The 15,376-nt window shown below is 48.8% G+C and overlaps 8 protein-coding genes across 8 annotated transcripts; 5 read left to right on the top strand and 3 right to left on the bottom strand. All coding sequences in view use genetic code 12, as the record gives it.

Moving 5' to 3' along the window:
- Positions 1-62: 62 nt before the first annotated feature.
- GPM2 (Gpm2p) lies at positions 63-812 on the top strand (the record flags this gene model as incomplete). The annotated part of the gene is made up of 1 exon (XM_034155983.1): positions 63-812. The coding sequence occupies one exon, from the start codon at positions 63-65 to the stop codon at positions 810-812; it is 750 nt and encodes a 249-aa protein (XP_034012014.1).
- A 288-nt stretch (positions 813-1,100) lies between these two features.
- On the bottom strand, positions 1,101-1,859 carry NAG1 (Nag1p; the record flags this gene model as incomplete). Its single annotated transcript, XM_034155982.1, has 1 exon — positions 1,101-1,859. One exon carries the CDS (start codon positions 1,857-1,859, stop codon positions 1,101-1,103), a length of 759 nt encoding a protein of 252 aa, XP_034012013.1.
- Positions 1,860-2,317: 458 nt separating this feature from the next.
- On the top strand, positions 2,318-3,547 carry DAC1 (Dac1p; the record flags this gene model as incomplete). The annotated part of the gene is made up of 1 exon (XM_034155981.1): positions 2,318-3,547. The coding sequence occupies one exon, from the start codon at positions 2,318-2,320 to the stop codon at positions 3,545-3,547; it is 1,230 nt and encodes a 409-aa protein (XP_034012012.1).
- A 594-nt stretch (positions 3,548-4,141) lies between these two features.
- DIURU_003239 (uncharacterized protein) lies at positions 4,142-4,987 on the top strand (the record flags this gene model as incomplete). The annotated part of the gene is made up of 1 exon (XM_034155979.1): positions 4,142-4,987. One exon carries the CDS (start codon positions 4,142-4,144, stop codon positions 4,985-4,987), a length of 846 nt encoding a protein of 281 aa, XP_034012011.1.
- Positions 4,988-5,337: 350 nt separating this feature from the next.
- On the bottom strand, positions 5,338-6,864 carry DIURU_003238 (uncharacterized protein; the record flags this gene model as incomplete). The annotated part of the gene is made up of 1 exon (XM_034155978.1): positions 5,338-6,864. The coding sequence occupies one exon, from the start codon at positions 6,862-6,864 to the stop codon at positions 5,338-5,340; it is 1,527 nt and encodes a 508-aa protein (XP_034012010.1).
- A 1,525-nt stretch (positions 6,865-8,389) lies between these two features.
- Positions 8,390-9,211, top strand: DIURU_003237 (uncharacterized protein; the record flags this gene model as incomplete). The annotated part of the gene is made up of 1 exon (XM_034155977.1): positions 8,390-9,211. The coding sequence occupies one exon, from the start codon at positions 8,390-8,392 to the stop codon at positions 9,209-9,211; it is 822 nt and encodes a 273-aa protein (XP_034012009.1).
- Positions 9,212-11,338: 2,127 nt separating this feature from the next.
- DIURU_003236 (exosome non-catalytic core subunit) lies at positions 11,339-12,358 on the bottom strand (the record flags this gene model as incomplete). The annotated part of the gene is made up of 1 exon (XM_034155976.1): positions 11,339-12,358. One exon carries the CDS (start codon positions 12,356-12,358, stop codon positions 11,339-11,341), a length of 1,020 nt encoding a protein of 339 aa, XP_034012008.1.
- Positions 12,359-13,701: 1,343 nt separating this feature from the next.
- Positions 13,702-14,598, top strand: DIURU_003235 (uncharacterized protein; the record flags this gene model as incomplete). The annotated part of the gene is made up of 1 exon (XM_034155975.1): positions 13,702-14,598. One exon carries the CDS (start codon positions 13,702-13,704, stop codon positions 14,596-14,598), a length of 897 nt encoding a protein of 298 aa, XP_034012007.1.
- Positions 14,599-15,376: the final 778 nt, after the last annotated feature.

Here is a 15,376-nt window from a genome sequence, read left to right as displayed (position 1 = left end):
CTAGCTCGGCAATCGCGCAGCCGGCGGCGGCACGTGCCCCGCGGTTTACACCCGCGCCAACCATGGACCTAGCGGGCGGGTGTATGCCATTAATCATCGTCCGCCATGGCCAGTCCCAGGGGAACCACGACAACCGGTTCTGCGGCTGGATCGACATTCCGCTAACCGACACCGGACGCCAGCAAGCGGCCAATGCCGCCGATATGATGAAACAGGCGGATTTGATCCCCGACGTCCTCTTCACGCTGAAGCTCACCAGGCTGATCGACAGCGGCGATATCATTATTCGCCGGCTCGACCGCCTCTGGGTCGACCACTACAAGTGCTGGAAGCTCAACGAACGCCACTACGGCCAGTGGCAAGGGCGCAATAAGAAAGAAGTGTGCGAGGAAGTCGGCGTGGCTAACTACGACTATGTGCGCCGTAACTACCACGGGTGTCCTCCGTTGGTGGCTGAAGGTGAAGATCCGCTGATTGACCAACGGTATCAGGGGGTTACTGACCTTCCAAGAGGAGAACTGTTGGAAATGGCAATGGGGAGAATGATCCCGTATTACCACGATAACATTGTCCCCTATTTGAAACAGAATAAGACGGTGCTTGTGGTGACCCACGGACTGATGGTACGCAGTTTCATAAAGTATTTCGCTCAAGTGAGTGACGATCACATCTCCGAGATTAACGTGGCTAATGCCGTACCGCTCGTGGTGAAATTTGCCGACGATACCTTCTCCAAAGGAGACTACTACTACCTCGACCCCGAACTCGCCCGCGAAGGCGCCGCCCGCATTCGTGATGAAGGCAAAGCCTAATGTATATAATGACCAACAAGCAAATAAACATCAAGTCAGTTAATCCTAATTAAAGCCACAACTTAATGTCTTACTAGCCAAGTCAACTAAACGTTGGACAGCTTGAAATAGATGTTTTATCATCATAAATGTCTATTCAATGGCTTTTCATCAGAAATTCAAAAATTCAAAGCCATGTCTTCCAATTGAATAATTCACACCAACTCAATTGATATCCTGAGAGTGGTTAAATTGATCTCTTACAAGTAGAACCAGTCATTTAGAGCTTATCTTCTTGGCTATATACAATCACAACTTCGCCTTGACGCCGGCGGCGGCGAGATCACTCACGATCAACACGTTATCGTGGTCTTGCAAATACAGCGACGGCACTTTCGGGTCATTTTTAGGCCCATAAACCGTCTTGGCATAAGCGTACTGTTTCCCTTCGCCCATAACAATAATCACCACCTCATCGGAATTGTCCAAGATGGTGGCGATGCCCACCGACAACGCCGCCCGCGGCACTTTCAGCTCATCGCCGCCCCAGAAACGGGCGTTGGCCTTGATGGTCAGGTCGACGAGCCCCACCCGGCGGGTTCTGGAGTCGCGGGCCAGCCCTGCTTCGTTAAACGCCAAGTGACCTTCGGGGCCTAGACCCCCCATAAACAAGTGGATACGACCGTAGCTCTTGATCTTGGCCTCGTAGCGACGACACTCGGCGTCGACATCGTCACAGAGACCGTTTAAGATGTTGATGTTCTCCCGTTTGATGTCGACATGGTTGAACAACTTGTCAAACATAAAGTAATGGTACAGCATCGGGTCCAGCGGCTTGAGGCCAAGGTACTCGTCCATGTTGAACGTGACGACATTCTGAAACGACACTCGCCCTTCCTTGTACGCTTGGACAAGGCGAGCGTACACGCCTTCGGGCAGCGACCCCGTGGGCAACCCAAGGACAAATGGCTTTTGCGGCGTCGGGGCGAACTCGGCGATTCTGGCGATGATGTGTTCGGCAAGGTACTCGCTGGCGTCGTTGGCGGTGGAGAAGATGGCCTGTCTCATGGTGGGGTGGGTAAGTTGGTGGTTTTGATGGCGTCGACTGCCTTTATAGTAGGCGGCGTCGCCATGGTTATTGTCACGTTACATTTAGATAAAATCATGATGCCACCCCCAGTGGGTGCGCGGTTATATGCAGGAGCGAGCATCGAGGCAAAAGATATAGGAGTAAACCCCGTTCATGGGCCAGAGTGAGAGAGGTTATGGCTGAGGATGGGGGTTTTCCGGACGGCACCACCCCGGACGCCACATGCACCAACGTCACCAAATTTCCAAAGGTATAAACATCATTGGAAACACCCGTGCTATTTGTTGCGGGGATGAATGTTATATGGCAATGGTTGGCGTGGCTCCGATGCAACGTCAGCCTGCAGCTCAGGGTTGCATTTTGGCTGACACTGGTTACACAGCAGGCCGAAGAGGATATAAATGCCGCCAACCCCAAGATCTCTTGGCTACCGACCATGAGTCTTACCAAGTACACCAACGGCTTCATCTGTGACGACGGCCGCCTCACTCAAGGCAGTGTGTACGTCGACAATGCCACCCAGAAGATTGTGGCTGCCCCGACCTCCGATGCCAAGGTGACGAAAGTGGTCGACCTCCACGGCGAGATTTTAGCTCCAGGCTATATCGACATTCAGAATAACGGTATCTACGGGGTCAACTTCTCCAACTTGACTTCCGACGCTTCCGACGCCGATACTCGCCGGTTCGAACGCGACTACCACCAGGCGATGAAGCAGTATTTGACCACGGGGGTCACGCTGATCTGCCCCACCGTCACGTCAAACTTCCCCAAAGTGTACCCGAAGGTGTTGCCGATGTACCACCGCAATCGGACCAGCGACGAGTGTGATTCGTTAGGTGCTCACTTGGAAGGTCCCTTTATTAACCGCGAGAAGAAAGGGTGTCATCCCGTAGAAACGTTTGTTGACGCTGCCGAAGGAAAGACTAAGCTTGAAGCGATCTACGGTGATACCATGGACCACGTGTGTATCATCACTGCCGCACCGGAGATCCCCGGGGTGATGGACTTAATCCCCACCATTAAACAGGCCGGCGTCGTCTACTCAATTGGCCACACCATGGCCGACCACGCCACTGCCACCAACGCCGTACGCAAGGGCGCTCTGATGGTTACCCACATGTATAACGCCATGCCCCAGCCGCACCACCGTAACGCCGGGGTGGTGGGGTTAATGACCACTCCCGACATCGAAACGCCTTACTATGGTCTTATCTGTGATGGGATACACGTCGACCCGCTGATGGCTCGTTTAGCCTACGCTGCTAACCCGGATAAGGTGGTTTTGGTCACTGACGCTATGCACTTAATTGGCCTAGACGACGGTGCTTACCAGTGGGACGGCCAGGTGGTGATTAAAGATGGCTACCGTCTCACATTGAAGGGTACCGATACCTTAGCAGGCTCAGCCACCACGTTACCGGCGTGTGTGCGTAATTTGAAGCAGTGGGCTAATTTGTCGTTAGCGCAAGCGGTGAAGACGTGTACCAATAATGCTGCCGACTCCATCGGCGTTAGTGATAGCAAAGGGTATCTCCGTCCCGGGTGCGATGCCGATTTCGTCGTCCTTGACCACCAAGGGTACGTGAAGCGGGTGTTTAAGCTTGGTAACGAGGTGGCGTCGCTGGATGTGCAACCTCAGGCGCAGGTGCGTGCCCACTTGTAGACGGAAAGGTGCCGGTCGCTGAATCAAATAGAGTCATGATAGAAATGCATAATATCAGAAAACACTAGCTCAATCAATTATGGAAATTACCCGAGTTGACAGTTTTAGTCAATTGTGGAAGGTATGGCTAAGTTAATGATTTATGTGTTGCAGAGCTTTTTCATACTGATTTTGGAAGGTGGTGATATGGTTATAAACTTGGATCAATTGATGGATGCGGGCCAACTGCTTATCGCTGCAAGTTTTGATGAGGCGTCGACTTGCGGCTAGTGAGGGTCGTCTAGACACGTGACCTAGAGGTGCACCATTGTCACTACATTTTGGCGTAATCTAGGAGAATCTCAAGCTGTTGAAGTACATAGTCTCATCTTCGACTTTGTAATTCCTCAATTGGAGCTACCCGGAGTCTTGCATTAATTCAACATGCGCTTTCCTTCGAGTGCATGCCAGATTAACGTAGTGAGGGGAATCTGCATATAAATATGTCGACTGTACTTCATCTAAGTATCACTTCCGTATATCTGTCTACTTTGCCCCCTTTAAGCCTAGCTCAACCTGTTTTGATCAAAGAATTGATACTACGCCGATACAATTATGACCAGAGATCGCGACAGCCCTACCAGCTCCTGTGAAGACAGACCTGAGTCTCCGTCAACCCCTGAAGAATCGGATTCCCAACCGGGTGCGAACTATAGGGGACCGACCATGCAACAACTTGAAGATATCCAAAAGCACATGATCTCAATAGAGCTGAAGATGGACTTGATTATAGAGAGATTGGACAAACTCTCGGTCAACGCTGAACCACAACAGAAACTGGATAATCTGCACGGCAGAACCCCATTCTACTATGATCCAGACGACCCTGATGAAGTGTATGTTAGCATGCACGAACATCTTCACTGGTATAAGCCACGGGGCGACAACTGGGCCGAGTGGTCATTATGGTTCAGTGCGAACAAGCTCCTTCTTAAGCGGCTCCCAGTGGGGTCAGAACCGTATAAAATCTGCTGGAAGTTATTGGTAGGCTTCATGCCGGAGAAGCTTACCCTGGGCCGACCGACATCGGGGACGATCGCCGAACAAGCGAATAGCTTAGACCGATATTTGCTAGCGTACGAAGAAAGAAAAGAGCAGTTTGAGGTCACGAGATACGAAGTCACCGAGGAAGCCTTGGAGTGGCGTAATGAAATGAAGTTAATCAAAGCCCACATCAGAGATCTCTTCTACATGTACGCTGTCCACAATAAAAAAGAGCTTGCCCGTCGATTAAAGAAATTGTTTCAAAAAGCAATTATTGTTAATTATCTAGATGTGAGCGTAATGTTGAGTCACGCTGCTGATCTGCTTACAAAACTTGGGAAAGATAACCCCTTTCTGGTATATCGGTATATCATAGCAAGGTTGGAGGAGTATGAGTCCTATGTGAGGGACGAATAAAACGAAGCGCCCGTCTCCGGAAGCGCTTATTGACTCACAGAGAATGGCAACGCTATCAGCCACAAATTATTGAAGTTTAAGAAGAAAACCGCAAACAAATCGGTAGGATTCTCAACCATTTGAAGTACTAGTGAAGGTTTTCAGAAAAATGTGCTCACCGCCTAGTCACTGGTACAACCTAGAGCTCTTCTACTTTGTTAGTTCTGTGTCTCTGCTATTACCATTGATGGATACAATTGAGAGGGGATTGAGAGGGGTATCATATCCAACTGCTAAACGTGTCTACCACTACGTATCACCACGTATCATTAAAAAGCTTACTTCATCATCAACTCAAGATTTTTTCTTGCTTAGATGACGAGCTTATCTTTCAACTCTTCTTCGGCCATCCACACTGGGTTCGGGTCGATGGGGCCAAACATCCACTTGTGCGAAGTAAGCAACTTCTGCGCCGGGCGGAACTTATCCATAAGTTCATTCGACGACAGCTTATAGTCGTTATTGACAAAATGGTCAAACATGTCCTCGTCATCAATCAACACCGCCACTTCGTCGGTGAGCAAATCTTTATCGTCGCGACCACGTTTCAAGAAAAGCCACACTCGGCGGATCCAGTAAATCTCGTCCATCGCCTTAAATAAAATAGTGAACCGGTCGTCCATTTCGGTAGCGGAGGACTTGATTTCGCGACTACCCCAGGTGATATTACCGGTAGTGTAGATGAAGTATTTCAATATGGAGCACTGAGCAGGAGCAAAGCGGCCCGTCCAGCAGTTAATGATTGTTGGGTGGAGCAGAGCACGGTTATACAGCACCCCTTTATCGGGAGTTTGAGCCACGTAGAGCAATACTCGCTGGACAAGCCTCTGGATGAGTAAATGAGGGTAGTCCTGAAATTGCGAAAGTTTGGCAACATACTTAGAAATATCTTCACGACAGGTATTGGCGAGGTCATTTAACGCACCCATACGCAGGTTCATCCATTTTTTCCCCTCGGCGAGGTCGTCATCGCTCATTTTGGCAATCAAGTTCTCCTTATCGTCGAAGCGAGACCAGTCGAATTTGGCCGGAATAGGTGAGTCGAGCTTACCACCGGCTTTAGGGTCGAGACTATATTTTTTAATAAGCTTTTCAATTTGAGTCTTTTTCGAGATTTTGACGCTCTCCTTCTCATACGAGATATCGAGCCCCATAAACTTTTTGGGACGGTAAAACTCTTTGATTTCAAAGTACCGGTTTAATTGAGTTTGAAACCAGGTGTAGCTCTCTGGGTGGAGGGTTACCACAAATAATTCGTCGCCAAATACGCCGACAATAATCGTATTAAAGATGAAATTGACATTAGCCACAAACACCGCGGGGGCGTCAGGCGAGGTCTTAAACCCGATCGCCACCATAAACTTACGCAAATGCTCATACCACCGCACATGCGACTGCTTTAAGCCTTGCATGGCTTTATTCAATTTGTAGATCGGCGTTAACCCCAGCTTAATCCGGTTATCGGCAAGTATGGGATCTTTAGGTGGTGGGTTGACATACAATTCGGTGTCGAGGTCGGCGTACATGAACGCGTGCTTCACCTCGACCTTATGAAACTGCATCTGGTAGTACACGGCGTAACTGATGATCGTGCGTAAGAGCTTCATGCTGAGGGTAGGCGCCGAAATATCGCTACCATAGGTCTCCTTGGGTTGTTTGTTACCCTCAGCAATCAAAGTCGAGAGCTTGGACCCGTCGGCGGCGGTATCGTGTTGCCATCTTAACCCCACCGTGCGTTCGAGTTTCCGCTTCCCCTCGGGAGTTTGAGGGTCCACCCATTGCGGCTTGGAGGCGTCGTATACCTTATACTTTTTGATCGCTTTCAATTCCTGGTCCATTTAATCAATGAGAGGCTGAAGGGCTGAGGGGCTGGGAGAACGGAGAAGATCAGTGCGGCTCATCTCATCGCCAGAAACCAGACAATAATCGATACCAACGAAGTGGCGCAATTGCTCTATTGAAGAGGGCAAGATTTGAACAAATATCGCAATTATCGAGAGCTATTCATCCCTCATGATTTGAGAATTGGTTGAGTGCGATGGCGTCATCCTCGGAGCATGGCTCTCGCCTCTGATAATCCAAGAAAACGATTAAGCAAACCGCTCTTAAACGCACTTAAGAATGGCACTGGTCAGTCTCGAAAGACAACCCTAACGAAATCTATTTTTTTATCTTTCTTTGCATGTTATTGGGGCGGGGCTATTTTCCTGTAGTGACGGCGTACATTATGTTTTTGTGAATGATGCTGCACACAATTGAAACATGCCGCAATTACAATANTTTTTGCAGCAGGGCTGGATTTAAAAAAAAAAAAAAAAAAACAGAGTAAAATGCACACGCGCTGATGTTTTTTCGGCCGGTACTCAGACTAAGCCGACTCCGGAGATGGTGTATTTAACAGAATACCATCGTATTCCTGCCTGGCAATCAACAATTAGAGGTCTAAGCCTATCTCCATACATAGCCATGAGGCTTATCAATTTATTTAAGGGGCTCAGTCATTTTAGGGGCTCATCTACATGGCTCATTTAAGGGTCTCTCTCCTGGCGTGTGGGCCTACCCCAGGGGTTGTTTTTGTGACATCGAATTAGGTGTCAAGATCACTATCACAGATCTCAGGGGGTTTCCAACGACTGCTTATCCTGGTAAAAGCAAGCGGCAATTTTCCTCTTGGTTACCGCAACTAATTATCTCCCTTCTCTCTCCCTTGTGATTTACTCTTGCTTTTTCAGCGCTAACTTCCGTACTAGGCATGCGGCATATTCAGGTCACATTTCTTTGTTTTCGCTTTCGGTGACGGCCTTAGTCAGCGCCACTCGTCGCGCGCCCGCGCCGCCATCACGCACGCGACGCAGGGAGCGAAAATTGGTTACCTGTCACCGAGGCGGTGTTCGCCAGCCACAAACCCACCGAGCCCTCGAACGACCTCTTCCCAGATTCTCTCCCTATCAGCCCAGGGCCACAACCATTTCTAACACTAAACTGCTACGCAACGTTCTGTCCTCTAAGCCCCGCCGTTTCACCTGGGGTTCCCCCCAGCAACCGTAGCGTTTTTTTTATGGTAAAGGCAACTGTCGCGGCCTCCGCCCCCCTTAGCGCCAGCCATTGCTGTGATGACATCACGCAGCACCTGCCAGCATCGCCATAAATATAAACGAACGAAAAACGCGACGCTAGCAGCGTTCGAGGCATTGACAGGGGACTGAACACCAGAGACACACTATGGAGGGCGACTTGCGGCACTTCCACTTTACCTTGATCCACTGGTACCTCGTACCCCTCATCGCCTGTGTCGTGTGGTGGGGGATGCTTATCGCGATGTTGGCGTGCTGGGGCGCCCAGGGCCGCCCGATCTACTCGTTCATGACGGGCCACCAGAACCCCGTGTACCTCAGTGACATCGGCGCCACCAATTTGAAGCCGCTTTTCATCGCGTGTGCTGGGTTCCAAGGGATCTTCTTTGTCGGCACCCTTTTGCTCGAGTATGTGTTGCGTAAAAAGGGAAAATTGCAGCGGTGGGTGCTGACGAAACAACCGATTTTCTCGATCATTTCCATCGTGTTTGCCGTCATTGGTGAATTAGCCATTCTTATGGTTTCCATTTTCGACACTAAAAATTTTCACGCCGCCCACATCTCGATGGTCGGTGTTTTCATTGGCGGCATTTTCTTTGCCTGTTTGTTCAATTTCTTCAACACCTTCATTTTCGGGAACGAGCCGCAAAGACTCGCCCCCGACCACGAAAAAGTGGTGTTTGGCCGCGGCCGCTGGAGCAACTTGTACATGGTGGGTTTCTGGGGTAAAATCTTGTGGTTGGCGGTGGCGATCGTGTTGGCGGCGTGTTTCGGGTACTACATGAAACACGACCAGGACTCGTTGCTGGCGCGGTTCGAGTGGGCCATCTGCTTCTGGTACGGCTTCCTCTTGATCCTCTGGTCGATCGATTTGTTCCCGCTGGCGGTCAAAAACTGGAAGCGCCGCCACGGCGTCGCCACCAACGGCTCCCGCGACACTACACCCTTATACGAAGACCCCCAGATCCGCAGTCTGGCCGACACTCTCGACGCCCCGGGCCAGGTCCACTACCGGTCTCACGACTCGGACATGACCTATACCCGTACCTGGGACCAGGAGGCGTACCCGGGCTCCCATCCTGCCGCCCAGGAAAAGTACAACAACTTTTGATGATCACGATCTGTAATATACTCTACTAGACGATTCGCTTCGATAATACACAATATCTGAAACTGTTTAAACCAGTTTGTGTTACCAGTCAGATCTGGCTTTTAGAAGTTAAAAGTCCGGGGAGCTCTCGGAATGAGCTCATAACCTAATTTTGAACTAAATTGAGGCTTATATGGCTTTGGGGCTCATATCCTTCCATTAGAGGCAATTCGAACCCCACGTCGATCAGGTTACAGCGCAGTTTTGCCCCATCTTTAATCTGATCTGAACCTTGACATGTGGGCTCTAGAAGCAACTTGCGATAGTTGTAGCAGTGGTAACAGTGGTGCAACGCTTCGTCTAATGAGAGCGCTTGAATGTAGGAGCAATTGCGAGAGATGTTAAACACGTCCCTTTGAGCTCGAGCACGAGTATAGAGAATGACGAACTCATTCAGAGCAACACCACTGTAGTCTTCATGTACGTCTGTTTGGCTTGACCAGACTCCTTGTGGGTAGCGCGCAACTGTTGGCACACCTACCGCGATTGCAAAATTCCATGCCTGCACATAGGGATTACGGCTGCATGTCGTAAGTCAACTGACAAAGTGTTTACACGGCTTATAATTCACTATAGGAAAAAACAAGCAACACCAACGTAATATTCACGATTCAAATAGTATTTAGGACGGAAATGGGATTTTTTTAAATTTCTCATGGAAAAACTGAAAAGTGTGCTATAAAATCAGGAAAAACCGCTAAAATCAAACCGATAGCTCCATAAAATTCTTTGGCATTGGAAGTGAACTTGAGGTGATTTTGGGAGAGTTGACGTCAAAACTGGCGTCTCTATGTGAGTTTACAGGTGGAAAAAAGTTTTTTTTTTTTCTCGCTAATTATTTTTTTACACTATTTTGAGTTTGCAAAGCTGTCTATAACGTGTAATAAGCATTGGAAGTGACTTGTAATGTTCGTAGCAGTAATGAGAGAAGCATAAAACCCGTCTATGTTCAATGCCTGTATGCAGGTGCATGAAAGAAGATGCACGACACAACAAGGCGAGCTGTAACACGCATCAACATAGATCCTGGCACAATTTTGTATGTGATATCGCAGTCTTTGAGAACTTACATTTAATGTGATGGGTCAAATTTGATGCCAACACAAATTCTGACACAGATATCGTGCGTCCAAGTTTAGGGTTCTGCACACAAGCCTTGCATGTGCATATGGACCACAAATCTTCAATTGGGGTTTTCATTACGTATATGTCGCTTTAGAATGATTTGAAATACACCACCATAGAGTATACGGTGCGAATAGAATTTACAACAGCAAATGTGATTTTTCTGAATTCCGTAGAGAAAAACTTCAAACTGTGGTATAAAATCAGGGAAAATTGGTACAGACTTATAACTAGCACCATAATATTCTTTGGCACCAGAAGTATCGTAGATAAATATCTGGGCAGGCTGACGTTCGATTTACTGAGTTATCTGACAAGCTTTTATGCGTTCTTAGGTGGATCCTGCATGTAGAGGAGGACTTTTCAACGCAAGCATTCACCAAAAAAAAGACAAGTTGAGTGAGTTTTGAATCTAAAACAATGTTTCACACGGTCTAAAGATATGTAAAATAGTAATCAGAAGTCGATTTCAGGAGTAAAAAAATTCCAGAAAAAAACTAAAAAAAATTTGAAATAATTTTAGACGAGCGGAAGTACCTTGTATGCAGGAGTTGACGACTGACGCGGGATGTTATATACAGGCCGTTAACCAAATGCTTGATTTTGTTGGAGCTGTGGACAAGCTAAGCAACACGCTTATTGCGATGCTTCAACCACTATAGTTTCTATTCAACTGAAATGCTATCAATGAAGCAAATGAATGCCGTTCAAGTGAACACGAGGCAGTTCTTTTCTTTGCAAACTTGTCTTGCATTTGTGAGTAGACACTAAGGCTTTCAAACTATCTTGTCACAGAGTGTAAAGAATTTTAAGAAGCTTCAGACACCAAATTCGTCCTGTTTGCAAATCGAAGTAATGCCTCTACTTTCTACATTATATTTGAAATTCTCTGATATCATAATCAAGAATACCTTCATGATAACTTATATTAAAGATATGTATGCGTCGTTAGCGGGTGTCGTGTCACAATTGGGATACCACCTTTGCCCTCGTGGTAGCCAATTCAATCGCTTGTTTGAGCTTAGGCAACGGAATGGCGCAGTCGCCAGCAATGATCGATACCCGTTTCAACCGGCCTTCGGGGTTACTAGTGACGGAGATTCTCGACGTCACCAGCGCCTCCTCCGCCTCGCCACACAAATCACAAAGAAGCACCGGTTCCTCTTTGTGAATAACCACACCAAAGTTCGCCAGCACCCCTCCGTCTTGTACGGGCAATGGCACCAATAACTCTTGATTAGTGTCCAAATTGAGAACACCAGCAGCACTCAGCACCACGCCCCGCTTGGTAGTCATTCTATGACGCACTACGCGAGTGACGCTGGCGGCTTCCAGCACGTATACTCGCGGAAGCTTAGTCAGTTGAAGGGCCCGCAAAATCAGCAAGTAGCAGAGATCGTACACCGACAGCGTCGTCGTTTGCTTGGAGAACACCTTGACGTAGGCGTGCAACACGTAGGTATAGCGTTTGGGGTGTTGGGAGAGGAGTTGGTACTCATCGGGGTTGAGGTCGGGGTAGTAGATTTGCGGGGGTTTTTCCGGGTCGGCGGCGTCGTTAACCGCTAAACCGAGGTGTTCCACCAATAACGAAGACCTCAGCACCACGTGGGCATGGTATAAGTGTTCGTAGAGCGCTTGGCTAAGCACCATCTCCTCGTCGGTGGGTGCCCCCAGCCGGCCGCGGAGCACCTCCACCACGGGGTATACCGGAGCAAACTCGCCAGTTTCCGTACCGTCGACCTCACATAAACTGACACTGATGGTGGTAATGACGGTGGTGGAGCCGCTCTTCACCAGCAGCGACCCGACGACGCGATGGGCCAAGTCGGTGAGGTCGCCGGTGGTGACGGCCAAGGGGGCGAATTCGTCGAACTTGCGGAGGTTGGGGCGGTAGCCAAGGTCCAAGTGTCGCTGGAGAAACACATCGGGGGCGATGCGGGCGAGCACCTCGGGGGTGAACTCGATCTGGGGGAGTGATGACATGGCGACCCTTAGTGCGCGCGATGGCAGTGGTAAGCACTAAGACTACCCTAGTGAGCAAAATAAGGGAATGCTTAACGAGTTAAATGTTGAGACATTTGAGTTTGTTAGTGAAATGAGTTTGAGTATGTGATGATGATGTGGCAGTGATTGTGATGACTTTGCTGCAAGGGTGTGACTAGGGTGGAGAACCTATGATGAGATTTGTACATCTGAGAGAATGAAGACAATTGGACATTTTACGAAAGAGAAATGATCGCTTTTGATGTCATTTTTCTACAATGAAAAAGCTTTATCCCTCATTTTGAATTCATAAAATGTGGGTTGGTGGAATTGTTGCATTGGCAGTGAGACAAATAACGAAGACCAACCTCCATGGAAATGACACAATGAGAAGTTTGAGCTTACTGATTCAAATAACAAGCACTATGCGATCATTGTCACCGGTTGGAGCATGTCTCCGGTGGCGATACAAAGTCAAAATCATGTGCAAACACAATCGGCCGAATTTTGACGGCTTAACACATTCAGCAACGCCCGCATGAACACCAATGTCATCACAAAAATCTCTCTTCAAACTGAGTATGTGTTTACTGCTTCAACGGAGCTTTTTGGCCACACAGAGTTGATTCTGTCAATCATCTCTCCGAACAGTGACAATTCCGCTTCTCAACCTCTAGTTCCAAGCCTTGTCTCTTCAGTATACCTCTCGCACCTTTAATTCTCCATTCACATTCACAATTGATCCCTGACTATTCCAATTCTTCCACCGACTCTTATTAGCTTTATTGGTGCTAATGACGTCATTCGCACAAGTCTCTGTCTCATGAGCAAGGTTTCCCCAAGATTCACGCTTCCCCCCACCGCATGTGATCTGGCCCAAAGCAGGGTTTGTGTGACGCAGAGTTCGGAGTATCATGGCGACTCCGCTGAAGCTTTCCCCACGGGGTAACGGTGGGGGGGTGAAACACAACACTGTCCCTCCCCTCCTTTACAGCACCTCGGCTACGTCAACGATAAACTCCGACATGCCCCACCAAGCGTACGCTTAATTGGTTTACACTGGATCCCGTTCTCTCTTTTGAGCCCGCGATTGGTAACAGCGAGCGATAGATAAGCGGCCATTGATGGCCCCAGCGATCGGCAGGGGCGGGTCTTTGTTTACCCCTGGTAGTTTCGAGACCAAAAGAACAACCAGAAGCCACTGGTAAGCCTGTTTGGCCCGTCCCTACGATGGTCCCCGCATTGACACTTTCACACGCACCCCTCTGTACGAGAAGCTATATAAGCTAAACTAAGCTCAATAAGCTCAGAAAACAGAGAATTATACTACCCCAAGGAATATCATGAAGTACGCACTTATCTCTGGAGGCACCGGTGGCATTGGCACCGAGTTGTGCCGCTCGTTCGCCAGACGCGGCTACCAAGTAATCGCTACTGCTCCCCCCGGTTACGAAGGCGAATTGGAGGTGTTGAAAAAGGAGTGTGGCGTCATCCCCGTGGTGCTGGATGTGGCCAACCTCGACGATATCAAAAAGCTAAAGAAAATCGTCGAGGCCGAGACCGGCGGCCGCCTCGATATCCTCTATAACAACGCTGGCATTGCCGTCGGCGGGCCCGCGGTGGTGTTTGACGACGACGCCGTGGCCAAGCTCTACCAGGTGAATTTGCTTGGCCACATCTACATGACGAAATACATGCTGGAGTTCGTGATCAACGCTCAAGGCGCCATTATCTACACCGCCCTGGTGGCGGCGAGAGTGCCGTTGACGTGGTGTGCCCACTATAACGCGACCAAAGCGGCTATCGACCACTACGCCAAGACGTTGCGTGGAGAAATGGCACCATTTGGCGTGAGGGTGTACCTGATTATTACTGGCGGGGTCGACACTCCCATCAGTGGTCGCAACCCGGCCGCTAAACAGAAGATGGTCGACATGGTGATGGCGCTGCCGTTTGCCGTGCCGGAATTGGAAGAGACGATGCGGGCCACCAGTCTGATGACGAACAAGACGTGGCCGCCGAAACGGTACGCCGAGCTGGTGGTGGCGGAGATCGAAAGCAGAACGCTGTCGTTCAACATCTACCGGGGCCAGGCGGCGTACTTGCTCCATTTTATTGGACGCTACATCCCGTTGTGTGTCCAGAACTACCTTTTGGCAAAGAAGTTCCGGGCGTTGGAAGTGTACCGGGCCCTCAGAGAAAAGACTAAGCGGCTTCAGCAACAACAGCGGCAAAAGTAGACACGAATAATACAAATAACGTCTTAGGTTAGTTTTTCTTATTGCCAAGTATCAGTGGTACGTGGAGTAGGATTGATGGTAATTAAAGTTCTGTTGATCACATACGCCAAGTGACAGGACCCTGAAAAGAGCGACTCAGAGTCACACTATCCAAGTTCGATTCCCTTTTCGGCTGTGAATTTCTCGGTCCTAAGATTCATTCTACGTATGGGCTGATATCTAGATCTCGATGAGGCAGCCCGAGGCAATTCGCGGGATATGTCTTACGACAATATGGTTTTTACGAAAATCACACGAAAATCACACGACCCAATTAGACAAGCTTGTGGAATTAACAACTATCGGGCCCAGATTGAGTCTAGATGAAGCAGTCGTATATACGATTGACAACACTTGTTAACTATCGACTTTGCGCAGCCTTATGGGGTCCAGAACACTCGTTCTGACTCGAACCCTATAGAAATCATTGTTCATAACCCTGTTTCTCGACTACTCGAGTTAACCGAAATAGCCTTGTCAACTCTACACTTTGATATTCAAAAAAAAAAAAAATAGTCTAAGTTCGTGATCAGCCCTGTAACCATACTTAAGCAATGTCGATGCTTTCGACCTAGGAAAAGTTATAGACTTTCTGGGCGGGTCTACTCGATACGGCAAGAGTGCGAGAATCTCTTTCCCGGCTCAAGGGAAACTGGTGGCGTGTTGCGGTTGAACGGAGCCCAGCCTTGACTCATCCAAAGGATCAAAACAGCCCCATGTGAAAATACCCCCTCTAATC

The sequence above is a fragment of the Diutina rugosa genome, assembly GCF_008704595.1.
Source record: "Diutina rugosa strain CBS 613 chromosome Unknown scaffold19_size194765, whole genome shotgun sequence".
NCBI classification, from domain to species: Eukaryota; Fungi; Ascomycota; class Pichiomycetes; order Serinales; family Debaryomycetaceae; genus Diutina; species Diutina rugosa.
Note: the sequence above shows the minus strand (reverse complement) of the source record. Positions and strands in the feature narration are given on the sequence as shown.